The 19,805-nt window shown below is 43.9% G+C and overlaps 1 protein-coding gene across 1 annotated transcript; it reads left to right on the top strand.

Moving 5' to 3' along the window:
- The first annotated feature begins 239 nt into the window (after positions 1 to 239).
- Positions 240 to 18,484, top strand: LOC146710512 (protein NLRC3-like). Its single transcript, XM_085453087.1, has 11 exons — positions 240 to 543; positions 2,040 to 2,274; positions 5,374 to 5,494; positions 5,579 to 5,677; positions 5,747 to 5,860; positions 8,092 to 8,170; positions 10,148 to 10,352; positions 10,481 to 12,275; positions 16,714 to 16,887; positions 17,143 to 17,316; positions 17,496 to 18,484. Exons 3-11 carry the CDS (start codon positions 5,406 to 5,408, stop codon positions 17,695 to 17,697), a joined length of 2,931 nt encoding a protein of 976 aa, XP_085309213.1. The 5' UTR covers positions 240 to 543; positions 2,040 to 2,274; positions 5,374 to 5,405; the 3' UTR covers positions 17,698 to 18,484.
- The last annotated feature ends 1,321 nt before the right edge of the window (positions 18,485 to 19,805 follow it).

Raw genomic sequence — 19,805 nt, 5'->3', positions numbered from 1 at the left:
TTTAGCGTCTACACAAAGAGACGATTACGCACTTGATCTGAGAACATCTCCACCTCCTACAAACAAACTCTCCTACGAGCAGCTGTCACAACCACAACAGGCAGAAGACTGGATCCTGCTGCAGGTTAATGATTGATCTAAAGGCAGCTGACCTTTGAGCAGGAACTTGTGAGTCTTTTATTGTGTTTAATGCTCACAGTGCTGAAGCCTGCAGACACACCCACATCATATTATTTGTTCTCAGGGTTGTTCGGCGTGGTGGAGTGGGAACAGAAACTTTCTGCAGGTTAATTATTGATCAAACTAAAGTCATATTAAGGAGCTACTGGCACGGAGTCAGAGCAGAGCTCAGAAATCTGAAATATATCAAAGTATATTAAAGTTAGAGTTTAGAGAACACTGTTTGGTTAGCTGCCTCAAAGGCAGATGACTCTCAATATCACAAGATCAGGTGAAATTTCAGACCAAGGGAAAATCACTGGGATTATCTGTGAAGAGGCAGAAAAGCATAGACCTCGTCTACCTTATAGACATTTTGAAAAGGTAAGAGTGAATCTGTCTTCATTCATCTACATGGAAACATAAAACCAAAAAACAAACCAATACAACAAAATCACACCCAGTAGGGCTGGGCGATATAAACAATAAACGACAGAATCGATTAAATTTGCTCAACGATAGAGATTTTGACTATACCGCTCTATCGCGACAGCGCATGTGATGATGTCATCAAACTGCACCTGTTTTGGTCGAAAGCATCGCAGCGGTTAAAACCATTATCCTCTGCAATTATGCTGGGTGACAGTCACAGCAAAGAGATGAAGCACTTTTGAAACGCGGGGAAAGCCAAAAACTGCGCTTCCTCCACTTCCGTAACATTGATTCAATAATGTTGAATTCTCTGCAGCTGCTCTATTCCCATGTTGTGGCAGTATATTAATAACTAGCCTCGTGTTGTGGATGAATGATCTCAGTTGTTCTCGTGACTGAAGTTTGGCCCGTGTACAGCATCCTGCTATGCGACTGCATTTGTCCCTGACCACCAGAATCACTCACGTTAACTTTTATCGAGTGGAAAAAGAGTTGGGGTTCATCCTCCAGCTTCACTGTGCTAATGTTATGCTAACATAGCTGTGTCGCTAGCAATCACGTAGCACAACATTATATACCAGGTAGTCCAACTTCAGTAACCCTGCAAACGCCACTGCTGTTTAGTTTTCTGTCTTCATTTATGTTGGAAGTGGTAGCAGAGCTGTTTGAATTAGTTTCAAAAATCTCAGTCAGAACATGGTATGAAATGTTTAGGTGTAAACTAGCGCGCTAACTTCCTGTTAACTTCTAAGTCCGTTAAATTTAATAAATTCTGTTTTCATGGATATTAAACTTAATTGTTACATCTGCTAAAGCAGCAACGCTGATGATTTTATTAAAGATGAAAGAATTTAGACCGTTTTTAACTCTCAGTGTTCGTTTGACTTTGGGACCTGAAGCTGTCGGAGTTTTGGACCCAGATTACTCCGTGAAGCTCCTCCCTATGGCAGCCGTAATGCTCTGACGATCCATCAAGCAGTGCGGCTTACCAAAGTTGTGCTAAAACATTTTTAACAGATTTCTGCAGCCAAAATCGGTTCGAGGTCACGAAGCACAACCAGAATTCATACATAAGGCACACTCTTGATTTTTGAGAAAATTAAAGGATTGTAAGTCTGCCTTATAGTGTGGAAAATACGTTATACAGAAGAAAAGAATATATCGCGATATATATCGTTACCGCACATGCTTCAAATTATACCGCGATATGGATTTTAGGCCATATTGCCCAGCCCTAACTCACAATTTATTTACAACATTTGAAACATACAGTGTAGCTCCGTCAAAACACTCCAAGGCCAAGTGAAAGTGCTGAGAGGGAAAAGATCATGATTAATGATTTATTTAAACTCATAACTGGGTGCAGCAGCTGAGCTTTGACCTGTGAGCTGCAGCTTAAGCTTCTTTTATGGTTCAGTGTTTAATGTGTAAACTGTTTATCACTGCAGAGACGCCTACAGGCTATCTACTGTTCAAAAGTGAATTGTTATACACAGTGCAGCAGCTGACCTTTGACCTGTGAGCTTCAGCCTCTTTGCTGGTGTGAAGTGTTTAATGTGACGCAGTCTGCAGACACAGACGACTGCTGACGGAGAAGAAGCAGAGGATTTTCTCTGTTTCTACACAGACCTGGTCCAGACAGCAGAGAGCTGCAGAGTGAAGACGTTCATTGGAAGAAGCTGAGTAAGTTCAACGTCCTCTTTGAATCCTGGATCAGGAAGTGAATATTTGGTGTTTAAATAAGGTTTCTGTCTTTGACTCAGTCTGCTGTCACTTTTTAGAGAGAAAAGGAGATTTTAGATTAACTGGTGTTCCTGCTGCTCCAGCATTAAAGCACAGTATAGGTGACTGCGCTGATGCCTGTTTATAATTTCACCAAAGCTAATAAACTGTTGGCTAAATTTTCTTGTTTTCAGATGTAAACAGAGGTGAGAGGAGCAGATAATAAGGATTAAATATTATGCTGAATAACTAAATTCTGCTAGTCTGTGACGTAACTCCCAGCAGCATCGCCTCATTTCTTTGACCTTGACCTAGCTAAGCTAACATGAGTTAGCTTAGCTAGCAGAGCAGCTATCTCTGCTGTCTGTCATGTGACCGACTCAAGTGTGTGTAGTAGACTTGTTAGCATAGCTAGCAGGCTGAAAGAAGCTAGCAAACTGTGTGAACACTTTGTAAGAGGTGAGCAGTGAAGGATAAGGAGCTCCTCCAAATGCTGATAATGCACTTAACCTGAATTTACTGCTTGTTACATTATATGTGATGTTCAGTCAAAAACAATTACTTAAATTAACATTATTATTAGTAGTAGTATTAGTATTAGTATTTGTTTATTATTCATGACATGGCTCCCTACTGTAGTGGTTTGAACAACTGATCTGTGGTTATTGTGTCCCTGCAAATTCAACAATGCGCCTCAATGCAAAGCATCAAACAAATATTTTTATTATCAAGTCCTACTGGATGAATCACCGTAGCTCTGACAGTGAAGCACACTCATTTTTATTGGTAGTCACCTTGTAAGCAATGTTCCCTCTAAGCTGCGCACTGTTGGCACGGTCTCTGCGCAGAGAAAATCTGTATTGAGCACACAAAAAGAATTCTAACCTGAATTGAAATTAAAGTAAATATGTGCCGGTGTTTTAGCAAAGCGGCTGATGTGGAGTGAAGCCACGTTAATGACAACGTGTACAACCATTGGAGATGTGAGCAGGACAGACGGAACAACTGACAGGAAAAGTGTGGACTTTATACCAGTTTTTAAATTGTGTTGATCGACCACGTAAAACCAGAGTTATGATAAAATATCTGCAATGTTTGGTTTTCTTCCTGAATACTGTCGTTGTTTATATTTACTGCAGGAAGAAACGGTAAAAACTGCGTTTTATAAGGAAAACGCTCGAAAGCCTGTGAGCAAAAACAATACCAACCCCCAGCCTTTCCTATTGGTCGAAAAATGTACCATGTCGACCAATCAAAACATGACATTTAGTTGTTAAGAAACGGAGTGACGGCGGTGTTTTGAGATGTGAGAGATTTGAGACGTTTAGAGCAAATCTTGTGTAGTTAGTGTGTAGTTAGTGTGTAGTTAGTGTGTAGTGTAGTCAATAGTGTTGTTGTGTGTGTCAGAACAATGAGGCGCCTGCTGAGTGTTACAGGTGTTACAGCAGTGATACATCTGCTGTTGTCAGGCCTGCAGGTATCAGGCTGTTGTTCTCCTTCATCTCATAGTGGACAGAAATTATTTTTTGGAGCGACACAAATAATTTGTGTGGCATCAGATTTGATGCAGAACAGCTGATTGTTCTGTAAATAGTTTGAAATGTTTATTTTAAAAAAAACACCTTGGCTGTAGTTTTTTGCAGTAAACAGCTGCAAAAAACTCTGTTTGCAAAACTCAGTTACTTTTTTGAAGAAGTAACTATATAATTAACTGCCCAACATTGGTCATTATTTACTGTATGTTGCAGACAGAGTTACAGACTCTCTCCCAGACCACAGACTCATAATACAAGTCAGAGCTTTATTTAAAGAAAGTTGTGTTTTCAAAATTGAAGTTCAAGTTATTTTTCCTTCCAATAGTGTTAACATGCTACAGGTCATGAACAAGATTTTCTTTTTTAACTTTCATTGTAAGTGGGCTAAAGCAGTTAATTAAAAGTAGTTTAACAGAAATGTAAACGCTGTAAATTGATTATTTTAATAAACATGTAACTTGGATGGATTCGACGCTGGCGTGACCACAGTGCACACGTCTAATGTCGCTCACAGTGGATCGCTCAGGGAGGTTGTGTGTTCGCTCAGACAAGTGAAACATTAGAGGGAACATTGCTTGTAAGTGCAAGCTTTAAACTCTCATGGATGAGTAAAACTCATTAGAAACACTGGCGAGCAGTGAGTGAATAACAGGTCTGACAGCAGCAGCAGGGACGGTGCTGTCATAGTTTAATGTGGAGTCTGTTTGAACTCAAACACTGAAGAGCAAAGAAAAGAACTTTAATGGTTCTGGGTCCCTTTGACCAAGCACTTTGCATTTTTTGTATTATGGTTTATGGTTCTGGTTCATTTACAGTCTTATTTATGCTTCTTTGAGTTTCTTATACTTCCTGTTTAGTTCCTTGATCATTAGATTCCCTCTGTGTCTCTGTGTGCCTCTGTGTGTCTCTGTGTGTGTTTGTGTGTGTTTGTGTGTGTTTGTGTGAGGCCTGGTGCTCCATTCTATATTTCCTCAGCCTGTCATGTCTCTCTTGTCTCCTCTTTCCCTCGCTCACTCTCGTCTGCCTTTCCTCCACTCCTCTGTCAAGCTCACGTGTCAGTGTTGTGTTCCTTTGTTTGCTGTTTTATTGTGAAAGTCTTGCATTCTTTGTTCAGTGTGTTTCATTTTTCCTGTGAAGGTTCTCAGTCATCCAGGTCATCATAGTTGAAGGAGCTTGGAAAGAAAAGCATCTGGACTTTTATAAGTTGCTTGAAGATGTTTCGCCGTTATATTTGGGTCCTACCCTGTCTGCATTATGCAGCTAGTTCAAGACCAACATTTTTCTAGTTTCCCAAACAGTGAATCAGTGTGTGTCAGTGAATGCATCGTGTGTGCTTCAGGCTCCATCTAGTGGACTGATAGCAGAGCAGCTGATGGCAGCTTCCTCTGCCTCACACTGCTGTCTGACTGCATCCAGCTGACACTGAGATGAAGCAGGAAAGAAGCAGCTGATATTTGGACAGCACACATGATGAAAGGAGGATTTCAGCTGATGTGCACATGAATGATTTGTGTTTCCTCTGCAGGTAGAAAGTGTGTGTGAGCTGAATTGAGCAGCATGGATCAGTGTGAGGACAGAGAGGAGGGAGTCCCTCCCTCTAAAAGCACTCTGTGTGGGGAACATGAGAGCCAGACCAAAGCTCAGAGGTGAGATGACCATCTCTAACTGTCCATGACTCTTCTCCATGTCACAGCTCAGCACTCACATCACTGCTGCATCATTCTTCACAGGAACCAGCCTGGACCTCCACCAAGCTCTGTGTCTTATGAAAGTAACTCAGTCAAAGATGCCATTAAGATATTTGAGCAAAGACAGTCAGCTGAGAAAAGGTAAGCTAACACCAATAATATCAGCTGATATGTGATGAGAATTTTACTGAAGATTTATAACTTTTTCAGGATCCATCAGAGACTCAAACCTGGACCTCGACCCAGCTCTGTGTCCTTACAGAGTGACTGGTCTGCAGGTCGCATCATTGATTTTAAAGTCCAGCCTGTGTCTGCTGCAGAGAGGTGAGCTGTTAGCAACATGAGCTCTTTGATTTAACTGCTTGATGTTGTTGGATATAAACTACAAACACGTCGTTCCCTCAGTCCCATTTAAACTGTCTTTTAAAACAAGCCTTTGGTTTCTAAACAACTGAAAACCCACTTCAGCAAACAGGAAGTGATCAGAGCGTCCGTCCACTTCCTGTCAGGCCCTGCAAACATTTCATATTGAAGAAAAGTAGCTGACATCTCACATTTTTACTCCACCACATTCAACCATTTTGACATTTTACAGCATGAAACTCTTGTCACATGACTCCTGTTATGTTATAGAGTCATGTGACCACCAGGGAGGGATTTGTATGGATGAAACACATTCAAATCAATCTGATTCATCAATGGAAACATTTTTGGTGTAAATGCAGCAACACTGAAAACGCTGAAGATAAAAACACAGCAGATGAAATATGAACAAATCGAGGCTTTGAATACACGTGTGTGTGTTTGAGACACAGAGATAAATGGATTGTGTGTCTGTCCTATTGCTGCATGAGGATTTTATTGTAGATTTTGTGCGTGTACACTTTTGACCACGAAGGTGTTGAAAGGGCGTAAAACAGTTGGAGGCACCAGAGTGAACACTAGTGCTGTCAGTAGATTAAACATGACTAATTAATGACACAATCTTCTGTCATTAATCCTGATTAATCACAATTACTTGATCAATAGCTGCAGTTACATTTTTCCAACTTTATATTTAAGCCTGTAACAGACGTTTACACCATATAATGAAGTCAATGCAGAATAAACACAAAGAATGTTAAACGCTTCAATTCAAAGAGACTTTGAATAGTTTTCAGTCTTTAACTCAGCTTCTCTGCTGTAAATACAACTTTGTAACAAACATATATACTAAAAGCTAAGTGTGCACTAATATATAATAATATATCATCTATATTACTGCTGTTAATGAAAATGTTTAATCAGACTCATCACAGGGTTACTGTGGATTCATTTGGATTAATCACCATTAAACATCATTTTTAATGTAAACGAATCAAAGTTCATTTCATGAGCAAACAGACTCGAGAGAAAAGGGCAAATTTACACACTTAACATGTTTATTGAACATGTAAACATTGATTAACCTCCTGAATGAGCCGACCCCCCCAGGGACAGTCCTGCATGCTAATGATGGGCTCTGCTCTGTACCTGCAGGATTCTGTCAGCCACAAACTCCTCAGCTGATCCTGAATCTGAGCCCATCTGTCAAACCATCATTTTCTTCACAGGTCTGTGGAGGTGGCACTGATCCTGCAGCAGTCTAACACTCTCTGTCACTCTTCTTCAAGTCTTTGACACGAGGAACCAAAACTATGTTATTAACAACACTAACAGGTCTGCAGTTTGTCCACTTGGCAGTTGTGTCATCAGTGCTTTGCATTGTTGTGATATTTTAAGCTGGAAGTGCTTCGGTGAAAAGAAAATTCCTTCTGTCACGATGTGCAGAATCCTTCATGTTGGTCGGCTGGTCCGTCTTGTTATTTTTTTAATACTCAAACTTTCCATCGGGAGGTCAGTGTGTGTTTGTCATCTTCCATATTGAGCTGATTGGTTCAGCTGCCGTCACTAACAGATGTGCTGCACATCTGCACGTGTGCAAAGGTAACTCTACTCAGACAAACTGCTCGAAGTGCGTTGATAGAAACATTTCAGGGATTTTGAGTCGTTCTGCTCTCCAGATGTGTCGTGTTAAAGGTTTTTATCATGTTAATCATGATAACAGATGAACCCCTAACCCTACATGTTAATTTTGACAGCACTGGTAACTCCTTTTTAATGTTCTTCTGTCAGATCATTGATTAGACTCGACTCCAAATACGAGACTCGGAAAACTCAAATGAAAACTCAAATCAAAGCAATGAGAAAAGGACTTCTTATGTTAGAATGAAAACATATGGAAGAGGTCAGGTTTCAAACACTCGTTGAATCTACTGCACAGTTACATTCAGGGACCTTTGGCCTCCTGAGAGCATTAGTTGATGGTTCATCACAGTTTTCTCAAAGTTTCCTCTGAGCTTCTGCAGCATCATCACTTCCATCACTGATGAAAGAAAGTTCATAGAAAACAGAAAATATATCTTCAGAATCTGAGAGTCTAAAACTTGACAGACTTGATTCAGATGAAGTTATTTGAGCAGAAACTCCTGGATCGTTATCCTGTGTTGATCTAATCCTTCATGGTTCCTCCACAGAGTGGACCAGCAGAGCTCAGAGGTTCCCAGTGGTCAGTCTGCCCAGCAGCATCAAACACAGCTGGACTCCATATTTATGGTCTGTACATGTACAACAACTACTTTATTATTAATATTAATAATAATGCATTTATTTATAGGTCCCTTTCAGAACACCAAGGACTCTGTGGACTAAATGACCAAAAGAAACAAACTTTGAAATCAGACGGTGCAAATGTGATCACAGGGAAACGTTTTAAACATCGAGGCTTTAAACAGAAACCAAAGTGAAACAGTTTGTAGTCGAGATCAGTGGGAATGAAGCTGAATAACTGTTTCTTCAATAACTTTGAGCTCTTAAAAAACAAAAACTAGCTGAAAGTCTGGCTGCTCTTATGAAAAGTACAGAGAAATTATGGGTCGCTCAACACTTGTGCACAATATAGGAGTTTAAATAAATCTGAAGAATAACTCAAAATCCTACAATCATACTGAGAAAATCATCTACAGCTAACTATCCAAGTGGATTTGTTTAAGACAGCTCCATCTGCTGGTGGCCCTCTGCAGGTGCATGAAAGGGGCGTGTTTATAGTGAAAGTAGTAGAGAAAGTAAACCCCACGGGAAGGAGGAGGACTCTCAGCAGCTTCCAGCTCATATTCAGACATTTGACTTCTCACTGAAAGCAGCAAGTTTGAGTGTTAGTTAGAAGAGATAACATGTCAGTAGTAATTAGAGTTGATTGAGCAATGCTGTCCTTGTAATGTAGTTTATGATTTTTATGGACAAGTCCAGTTTTTCTGTAGAGCCTCTCAAGTTGGTGACAGCAGCAGTGGAAGTTCACGTGTAAACCAGAGCAGCAAATCAGGTCCAAATGTGTTGTTCACAGTGAGTGGGATCATCATTGGCTGCTATGTTAACCTCCTGCAGCAGGATGTCTTTGGTCAGAGAATGGATAGATCACTAAGTCATTGTTGAGTTTAGGGAGACAGTAGACAGTTGGAGGAGGTTCAGCCAGTTGACACACAGTAGATAAAATAACTGAAGGCAGGAGCAGACACCTGTATGACTTTCCACCTCTCACATAGATTATTGTCCCTGGGCAGCGCCACAGGGCTGGTAGATGTAAACAAAGCTGGAGGAGAGGATTTATTCATCTGAGAAAAGTCACAGAGTTGTGTCTTGATGCTCAATCATCCAGGTACGTAAATCCCAAAAAGCTTGATTCTGTTCATCTGGATGTTTTCAGTGGGAGAAACGTTTCATCATCATCAGGTGACTTCTTCAGTCTCAGCTGACTGCAGGTTTCAATCTTATAAACAGGACATTTGTATGACTGAAACCAGCCCACTGAAGGAACAATGGGCTGGGAGGTCAGTTCATTGATCATTGGTACGCATATTGTCAGGACCATTGATCAATGGTTGTTGATCAATGGTCATGAGTCCAGTTCACAGAGAGCTGGGGAATGGCTGCAATCACAGCATGTAAGATGGTGACAAATGTACCCTTAGGCCCCTCCTCCATTCAGAGATGGTCTTTCCTTTTCACATAAATGGCCTCCTTGACTCCGCCCTCAAACCAGCGTTCACATTTACTCAGGACCTTCTTGATGTGAAGTTCTTCTGCTTCGCTGGCTGCTGTGTCTGTGGGGATGGTGTTTGTTCTGTGTTGTTGTGTCCTGATGACGCCCAGTTTGTGCCCCAGTGGATGATGAGAGTCAAACCTTAAATACTGATCTGTATGCGTAAACAGAGTGAACCTTTAAGACCAGTTGTCTGTACGATCAACTCTGTCACCTGAAACATCTCCAAGTTTCTGGCTTTGATCATCAACCTGTTGGTAGTTCAGCTCTGAACACCAGTGAAATGTTTCTCCCACTGAAATCGCTGCATTCATATGAACAGCATCAACGTTTTGGGATCATGGAGTTGTGGACAAAGTCTCAGTTAATCAGATAAAGTCAAACCTATAATTGGTAAAGAGTTCGCGGATGATATGCCCCTTGATCGTAAAGAAGTGGATGTTGTGTGGACTAAAGTTCAGAGTGGTGGGTCATTCATAAATATTCTGTTCCAGCTGCTGGAGGACAACATCATCACTTTTGTGAAGAGCGAGCTGAAGAAGATCCAGAAGGCTCTGAATCCAAATAAGCCCCAGTGCTTGGAGTTTCAGAGGGAGGATGATGAGCAGAGGAGAAACAGCAGAGAGGCATTTGTGAAGATCACAGTGGACTTCCTGAGGAGAATGAAGCAGGAGGAGCTGGCTGACCGTCTGCAGAGACGTAAGAGGATTTATCTAAAGATTTAAGCTGCTGGATAAATGAACATTTTCCAGAGATGGAAGATGGAGCAACATGTTTTAAAGATTAGTTCTTTTTGGAATTGAGTGTTTATTTTTCTTCTCATTCAGAACTTCAAGCTGCAGTTTGTCATCGTAACCTTAAATCCACCCTGAAGAAGAAGTTCCAGTGTGTGTTTGAGGGCATCGCTAAAGCAGGAAACCCAACCCTCCTGAATCAGATCTACACAGAGCTCTACATCACAGAGGGAGGGACTGCAGAGGTCAATGATGAACATGAGGTCAGACAGATTGAAACAGCATCCAGGAAACCAGACAGACCAGAAACAACCATCAGACAAGAAGACATCTTTAAAGCCTCACCTGGAAGAGATGAACCAATCAGAACAGTGCTGACAAAGGGAGTGGCTGGCATTGGGAAAACAGTCTTAACACAGAAATACAGCCTGGACTGGGCTGAAGACAAAGCCAACCAGGACATCCAGTTCATATTTCCATTCACTTTCAGAGAGCTGAATGTGCTGAAAGAGGAAAAGTTCAGCTTGGTGGGACTTGTTCATCGCTTCTTTACTGAAACCAAAGAAGCAGGAATCTGCAGCTTTGAAGACTTCCAGGTTGTGTTCATCTTTGATGGTCTGGATGAGTGTCGACTTCCTCTGGACTTCCACAAAACTACAATCCTAACTGACCCTAGAAAGTCCACCTCAGTGGATGTGCTGCTGATAAACCTCATCAGGGGGAAACTGCTTCCCTCTGCTCGCCTCTGGATAACCACACGACCTGCAGCAGCCAATCAGATCCCTCCTGACTGTGTTGGCATGGTGACAGAGGTCAGAGGGTTCACTGACCCACAGAAGGAGGAGTACTTCAGGAAGAGATTCAGAGATAAGAAGCAGGCCAGCAGCATCATCTCCCACATCAAGACATCACGAAGCCTCCACATCATGTGTCACATCCCAGTCTTCTGCTGGATCACTGCTACAGTTCTGGAGGATGTGCTGGAAACCAGAGAGGGAGGACAGCTGCCCAACACCCTGACTGAGATGTACATCCACTTCCTGGTGGTTCAGGACAAAGTGAAGAAGGTCAAGTATGATGGAGGAGCTGAGACAGATCCACACTGGAGTCCAGAGAGCAGGAAGATGATGGAGTCTCTGGGAAAACTGGCTTTTGATCAGCTGCAGAAAGGAAACCTGATCTTCTATGAATCAGACCTGACAGAGTGTGGCATCGATATCAGAGCAGCCTCAGTGTACTCAGGAGTGTTCACACAGATCTTTAAAGAGGAGAGAGGACTGTACCAGGACAAGGTGTTCTGCTTCATCCATCTGAGTGTTCAGGAGTTTCTGGCTGCTCTTCATGTCCATCTGACCTTCAGCAACTCTGGAAAAAATCTTCTTGAACAGAAACAAATAACCTCCAAGAGTTTTAGCTTTTTAAACCAAAAAGAATCTCTTCACCAGAGTGCTGTGAACAAGGCCTTACAGAGTCCAAATGGACACCTGGACTTGTTCCTCCGCTTCCTCCTGGGTCTTTCACTGCAGACCAATCAGACTCTCCTACGAGGTCTGATGACACAAACAGGAAGTAGCTCACAGACCAATCAGGAAACAGTCCAGTACATCAAGAAGGAGCTCAGTGAGAATCTGTCTGCAGAGAAAAGCATCAATCTGATCCACTGTCTGAATGAACTGAATGATCGTTCTCTAGTGGAGGAGATCCAACAATACAGGACTTCAGGAAGTCTCTCCACAGGTAAACTGTCTCCTGCTCAGTGCTCAGCTCTGACCTTCATGTTACTGTCATCAGAAGAAGATCTGGATGAGTTTGACTTTAAGAAATATTCTGCTTCAGAGGAGGCTCTTCTGAGAATGCTGCCAGTGGTCAAAGCCTCCAATAAAGCTCTGTAAGTAAACATGAACTCATTGCTTAAAATCTTATAATCGATAAAAATCTTAAAACCATGGGAAATAAATCAGAAATGCTGAGTTCAAAGAACAGTTAAAAAACATAAAAATAGTGAATTAAATGATTATCATTCACTCAGTAAATATTTTTTCAGTCCAGCAGGCCGTGTCAGTATTTCTGACACATTTTTGTCTATATCTCTTATCAAAGTACAATCCAGGCCCAGCCAATAAGAACATGAGCTCTGATCCTTCAGCCCCTCTGACAGGTTTATTATCGTCAGCTTGTTCACGTCTCCAAATCCAGCAGTTTGTTTTTTATCTCATTTTCAGTGCACACTCTCCCTTTTTTATTATAAATCTCTGCTGTGACTGTCCTGTTTTCATCCAGGATGGAGGGAAAACTTGGGCTTCCATCCATCCATCCATCTTCATCCGCTTTATCTGAGGCCGGGTCGCGGGGGCAGCAGCCTAAGCAAAGAGGCCCAGACCTCCCTCTCCCCAGCCCCCTCCTCCAGCTTATCCGGGGGAATACCAAGGCGTTCCCAGGCCAGCCGAGAGATATAATCTCTCCAGCGTGTCCTGGGTCTGCCCCGGGGCCTCCTCCTGGTGGGACATGCCTGGAACACCTCACCCAGGAGGCGCCCAGGGGGTATCCTTGTCAGATGCCCAAACCACCTCAGCTGGCTCCTTTCGATGTGGAGCAGCAGCGGCTCTACTCTGAGCCCCTCCCGGATGGCCGAACTTCCCACCCTATCTCTAAGGGAGAGGCCAGCCACCCTTCGGAGGAAGCTCATTTCTGCCGCTTGTATCCGCGATCTCGTTCTTTCGGTCACTACCCACAGCTCGTGGCCATAGGTGAGGGTAGGGACGTAGATCGACCGGTAAATTGAGAACTTCGCTTTTACACTCAGCTCCCTCTTCACCACGACGGACCGGTGCAGCGTCCGCATTACTGCAGCTGCAGCCCCAATCCGTCTGTCGATCTCCGGCTCCCTTCTCCCATCACTCGCGAACAAGACCCCGAGATACTTCAACTCCTCCACTTGGGGCAGGAACTCATCTCCGACCCAGAGTGGGCACTCCACCCTTTTCCGGCTGAGAACCATGGCCTCAGATTTGGAGGTGCTGATCCTCATTCCCGCTGCTTCACACTCGGCTGCGAACCGTTCCAGTGCGAGCTGGAGGCCCTCACCCGATGAAGCCAACAGAACCACATCATCCGCAAAAATCAGAGATGAGATTCTGAGGCCACCAAAGCGAAAGCCCTCCGCCACTTGGCTGCGCCTAGAAATCCTGCCCATAAAAATTATGAACAGAACCGGAGACAAAGGGCAGCCCTGGCGGAGCCCATCACCCACCAGGAACGAGTCCGACTTATTGCCGGCAATGCGAACCAAGCTCTTGCAACGGTTGTATCGGGATCGAATGGCCCGTAGCAATGGGCCAGACACCCCATACTCCCGCAACACCTCCCACAGGACACCCCGAGGGACATGGTCGAATGCCTTCTCCAAGTCCACAAAACACATGTAGACTGGTTGGGCAAACTCCCATGCACCCTCAAGTATCCTGGAGAGGATAAAGAGCTGGTCCAGTGTTCCGCGACCAGGACGAAAACCGCATTGTTCCTCCTGTATCCGAGGTTCGACTAGCGGACGAACTCTCCTTTCCAGCACCCTGGCATAGACTTTCCCAGGGAGGCTGAGGAGTGTGATACCCCTGTAGTTGGAACACACCCTCCGGTCCCCCTTCTTAAAGATGGGGACCACCACCCCGGTCTGCCAGTCCACAGGTACTGCCCCTGATCACCATGCAACATTGCAGAGGCGTGTCAACCAGGACAGCCCTACAACGTCCAAAGCCTTCAGGAACTCGGGGCGGACCTCATCAACACCAGGGGCTCTGCCACCAAGGAGTTGTTTAACTGCTTCAGTGACCTCGCCCCCGGAAATTGGCGGGTCATTCCCCTCATCCCCAGACTTTGCTTCCTCCTCGGAAGACGTGTCAGTGGGATTAAGGAGGTCCTCGAAGTATTCCTTCCACCGCCTAACAATTTTCTCAGTCGACGTCAGCAGCGCTCCGCCAGCACTATACACAGTGCAGGTAGAGCACCACTTTCCCCTCCTGAGACGCCTGACGGTTTGCCAGAATCTCTTCGAGGCAGTCCGAAAGTCTTTTTCCATGGCCTCTCCGAACTCCTCCCACACCCGAGTTTTTGCTTCAGCCACTGCCCGAGCCACATTCCGCTTGGCCTGTCGATACCTGTCGGCTGCCTCCGGAGTCCCACAGGCTAACCAAGCCCGATAGGACTCCTTCTTCAGCCTGGTGGCTCCCTTCACCTCTGGTGTCCACCATTTGGTTCGGGGATTACCACCACGGCAGGTACCAACCACCTTGCGGCCGCAGCTCAATGCAGCAGCTTTGGCAATGGAGATGCTGAACATGGTCCATTCGGACTCAATGTCCCCAGTCTCCCTCGGAATGCTGTTGAAGCTCTGCCGGAGGTGTGCGTTGAAGATCTCGCGGACTGGGGCCTCTGCTAGACGTTCCCAGCACACCCTCACTACGCGTTTAGGTGCACCAGGTCTGTCCAGCGTCCTCCCCCGCCACCTGATCCAACTCACCACCAGGTGGTGATCAGTTGACAGCTCAGCCCCTCTCTTTACCCGAGTGTCCAGAACATATGGTCGCAGGTCTGGTGATACGATTACAAAATCGATCATCGACCTACGGCCTAGAGCGTCCTGGTGCCACGTGCACTTATGGACACTCTTATGTTCGAACAGGGTGTTCATTATGGCCAAACTGTGATTAGCACAGAAGTCCAATAACAAAGCACCGCTCGGGTTCAGATCAGGGAGGCCGTTCCTCCCAATCAAGCCCCTCCAGGTCTCGCTGTCGTTACCCACGTGAGCATTGAAGTCTCCCAGGGACTCTAGGAACTCTGAACTGCCACTCGGCGCATAAGCGCAGATGACAGTCAGGACCCGTTCCCCGACCCTAAGGCGCAGGGAACAAACCCTCTCGTCCACCGGGAAAATCCCCAACGTACCGGCAGCAAGCCGAGGGGATATTAGAATACCCACCCAGCCCGCCGCCTCTCACCAGGGGCAACTCCAGACTGAGACAGAGTCCAGCCCCTCTCCAGGAGACTGGTTCCAGAGCCCAAGCCATGCGTAGAGGTGAGCCCGACTATATCTAGCCGGTACCTCTCAACCTCACGCACTAACTCAGGCTCCTTCCCCACCAGAGAGGTGACATTCCATGTCCCTATTGCCAGTCTTGGCAGCTGGGGGTCAGTCCACCAAGGCCTCCGCTCCTGGCCGCCACCCGGCACACAATGCACCCGACCCCTATGGCGCCTCCTGCGGGTGGTGGGCCTGCAGGAGGATGGGTCCATGTCTCCTCTTCGGGCTGTGCCCGGCCGGGCCCCATGGACTAAGGCCCGGCCACCAGACGCTCGCCCTCGGGCACCCTCCCCGGGCCTGGCTCCAGGGGGGGGGCCCTGGTAACCCTATCCCGGGGAGGGTAAACTGTTCTCTCGATATCCTTTTCATAAGGGTCTTCTGAATCGCTCTTTGTCTGGTCCCTCACCCAGGACCAATTTGCCATGGGAGACCCTACCAGGGGGCAAAAGCCCCCAGACAACATAGCCCCTGGGATCCCTGGGACACACAAACCCCTCCACCACGATAAGGTAGCGATTCAAGGAGGAGAACTTGGGCTTCATAATTGAAATTGCCACTCAGGTCCTGTTTCTTGACAGTATTCATATCTAACTGTAAGGCTTCCATAACCAGTGTTCCCACAGAATTACAGTGGGTTCTCTCTGGGTCCTCTACAGTTTCTTCCCACTGTCCACAGACATGCAGTTAGATTACCTGGTGATCTAAACTTCATGCAGGTGTGTGTGTGAGAATGGTTGTCTTTCCCTCTGTGGGCTTAGTGGAAGAGACTGGATGGATCTCTGCTTTGTCTTTGATATATCCTGACAGCAAACATTCTCCATGAAGTCTGCATTTCAGCTCATCTCCTTTATACACACCTTTAACAGGAGGAGTTTTATACAGCTAGTGTTTAAAATCCAGTGTTACTCACAGTTAAATAGCATAACAATTACTGAATTAGTAAGATTTTCTAAAATAATTGTTTTAGTTAATATTGTATGATAGTGTACACAGAATTATTAGCTCAGTAGGTAGAGTGGTCGCCCCATGATCATAAGGTCAGGGGTCGAATCCACCGAACAGCTACCTTGATGGTACCCCTGAGCAAGGTACCATCAAGGTACCAATCGTGTGCACTGGACTGGTAGCACTCATAGTGTCATAGGTTGGTTTTTTTTGTTTTTTTTAAAAGGTTTAACATATAAACAAATTTCATTTGATCACATATATTTTTTGTTTTGTTTTGTTTTTTCCCTTTCTCTCCCAGACTGAGCAGCTGTAACATCTCAGAGGAAGGCTGTGAAAATTTGTTGTCAGTGGTCAGCTCCCAGTCCTGTAGTCTGAGAGAGCTGGACCTGAGTACCAACAGCCTGAAAGCTTCAGCAGTAAAGCTTCTGTCTGCTGCAGTGGAGAGTCCACACGCCAAACTGAATATTCTGAGGTCAGATCAATTTGTATTCTGTTTAGTTCTGTTTGTTTATATGTTTGATGTTTGGTTTTGTTTATATCAACTAACAAAAATAATCAATAATTTAACCAGTAAAGGTAAACTTTATCCAGTTATCCTTGTTCCATAGCATTTTTATTCATTTATAAGTTAAAGTGAACTTATACTAACCTGCTCAGCACAAGACAATAAGCTGTTGCACCCTGATTACACTTTAACAACAATCTTTATTCATGTTTTTATCTTCAGACTTAACATCTGTGAACTCTCAGAGGAAAACTGTGAAGCTCTGTCCTCAGTTCTCAGCTCGCAGTCCTCTAGTCTGACAGAGCTGGACCTGAGTATCAGAAAGCTACAGGATTCAGGAGTGAAGCTTCTGTCTGCTGGACTACAACGTTTAAACTGTAAACTGAATACTCTGAGGTCAGATCAGAAAACAGTTTGTTGTTAGAATTATTCAATTATTTAAGTTCATACATATGATGTTGTTTCTTAGTATGTTTATGTTTCCTCTAAAAATAGAAAGTCAAGATTTAATGTTGTGAAATGTATTAACAAACTCAACATGAGTATTTGTTGTATGACTGTCTTTTATTTTTCAGACTGAGTGGCTGTAACCTGTCAGAGAGAAGCTGTGAAGCTCTGTCCTCAGTCCTCAGCTCCCAGTCCTCCAGTCTGAGAGAGCTGGACCTGAGTAACTCTGACCTGCAGGATTCAGGAGTGAAGCTTCTGTCCGCTGGACTAAAGAGTTCACAGTGTGCAGTGGAAACTCTCAGGTCAGGATTCAAACTTTTCCACAGATGATCATTTGAAATGTGACTTATATTATTGTATAAACAGGTAACCTTTATACAGCTGTCAAGTGAACTTTTATTTACATTTGAGTGGATAATTGGACTCCGAATTACTTTCAAAAGTAATTGGCGACTACCGATTGGTTTGCTGTTAGTTTTTTATTCACAGTACTTACTTAATTTTAAAGGCTGATTTCTCAAAATGAGATGTTTATCTTTTCTTCTACAACACTTGGAGCCACCAAATCTTCTTGCTTCATTTATTCATTACAGTTTGATTTAAAGAATATTAGACTCGTAACATAATAAATACATTTATTTCACTTCTTCTTGAGAGAAAGAAAGGGATGACTGGGTGAGCTCCAGTGGTTCATCCCAGCAGAGAGAGCAGCACACTGGGCTGCAAATGATCACAGTAGTAATAGCCATAGTTTGATAAAACAGGCATTCTTACCCTGTAGATAATACAGGGTTCTGGTGCCGATGTGGGGGAGGGGAGTCGCCCGGTACTAACTACATACTGAAGTGTCTTGTGTTCCAAGAACACAACGACCAAGACAGAGAGATCCTACTGGCAACCTTCTGGTTACAAGATGAGCTTCCCAACCCCCAGAACCGCGGTCTTATCCTCCAGTTCTGTGTTGATGATAATCACATAATAGGAGAGCAGCTGGGCATCCAGTGGAAGTGTGATGGAAATCAAAATCCTGAATTGGATTCGGTGCGGTTGCGTTACTATTTTTCAACAACCAATCTTATATCAGCTGCATGGAAGTAGCTATAAGTAATCTGGGCGCTACAGCTTTAACCCTTTAAGTCTTACCATAGAACCAAGTCCGCCACAGCTTATATTATATTTTTACATGCTGTGGAGCCATTTTTGGGAGCATTTCAAGTTGCTCTACATCAATACAACCATTACAGCCTAAATTTTAATAATATGCATGCATTAAGTGCATAGAAATTACATAAATTGCAAAAAGTGCAATAAACTAAAAAAAATTTGAAAATCGTTTTTGTTTTTTAACATATATTTCTAGTTAGAGAAATTTAAGAGGCTTATCCCTCAAAACTGTAAATGCAAAAAAGTTGCACAAAATAGTTTCCCACCACATGAAATTTATTTTGAGTGTCTTCATAGTTTTATTTTTGAAATACACTAATTTCTATACACTGCAGGAAAAACGAAAATAAATATTATAGTGCAAATTTGCAAAAAAGCAGCATATGCATCAAAATAAACTATTTCCAGCAGTGCAATATGAGTCCTAAGCATCCCAGAAACAACACAGAAAGTCAGAAAGTCAAACATAACTTTAAAAAACACTAGTATAGGGTTATGAGGCCATGATGGTAAAAAATACATTTCTGCAAAAATGACATCACTTCCGGTTTTGGGCAGGTCATGGCGGATATGCGATAGTTCACGCTGATGTCAATTCCAAAGTAGGAAGTGTTACAAACAGCTGATCGGATCGGCAAAGCGTGTTTCTGGAATATTATGTTACGCAAAACAGAGTGTGCCCACTCTGACCGGCTTTAAAGGGTTAAGCAGCTGCATGCACTCCCGCGGACAGCGATCACTTTCTGGCAGACGATCACTTTTTGGCACAACACCTGGAGCACATATTAAACAAATATGTAAGACTGCTTTCTTCCATTTGCGCAACATCTCTAAAATTAGAAATATCCTGTCTCAGAGTGACGCTGAAAAACTAGTTCATGCATTTATTACTTCCAGGCTGGACTACTGTAATTCATTATTATCAGGATGTCCAAAAAACTCACTGAAAAGCCTTCAGCTGATCCAAAATGCTGCAGCAAGAGTCCTGACAGGGACTAGAAAGAGAGAGCATATTTCTCCTGTTTTGGCTTCCCTTCATTGGCTTCCTGTTAAATCCAGAATTGAATTCAAAATCCTGCTCCTCACATACAAGGTCTTAAATAATCAGGCCCCATCTTATCTTAATGACCTTGTAGTACCATATCACCCTATTAGAGCGCTCCGCTCTCGCTCTGCAGGCCTACTTGTTGTTCCTAGAGTATTTAAAAGTAGAATGGGAGGGAGAGCCTTCAGTTTTCAGGCCCCTCTTCTGTGGAACCAGCTTCCAGTTTGGA

This window comes from Copadichromis virginalis, linkage group LG4 (assembly GCF_057382275.1).
Source record: "Copadichromis virginalis isolate Kocher_CV1m ecotype Utaka linkage group LG4, C_Virginalis_male_GT1.1, whole genome shotgun sequence".
Taxonomy (NCBI): Eukaryota; Metazoa; Chordata; class Actinopteri; order Cichliformes; family Cichlidae; genus Copadichromis; species Copadichromis virginalis.
The sequence above is the reverse complement of the archived record's forward strand: the minus strand, read 5'-3'. Positions and strand labels throughout refer to the sequence as shown.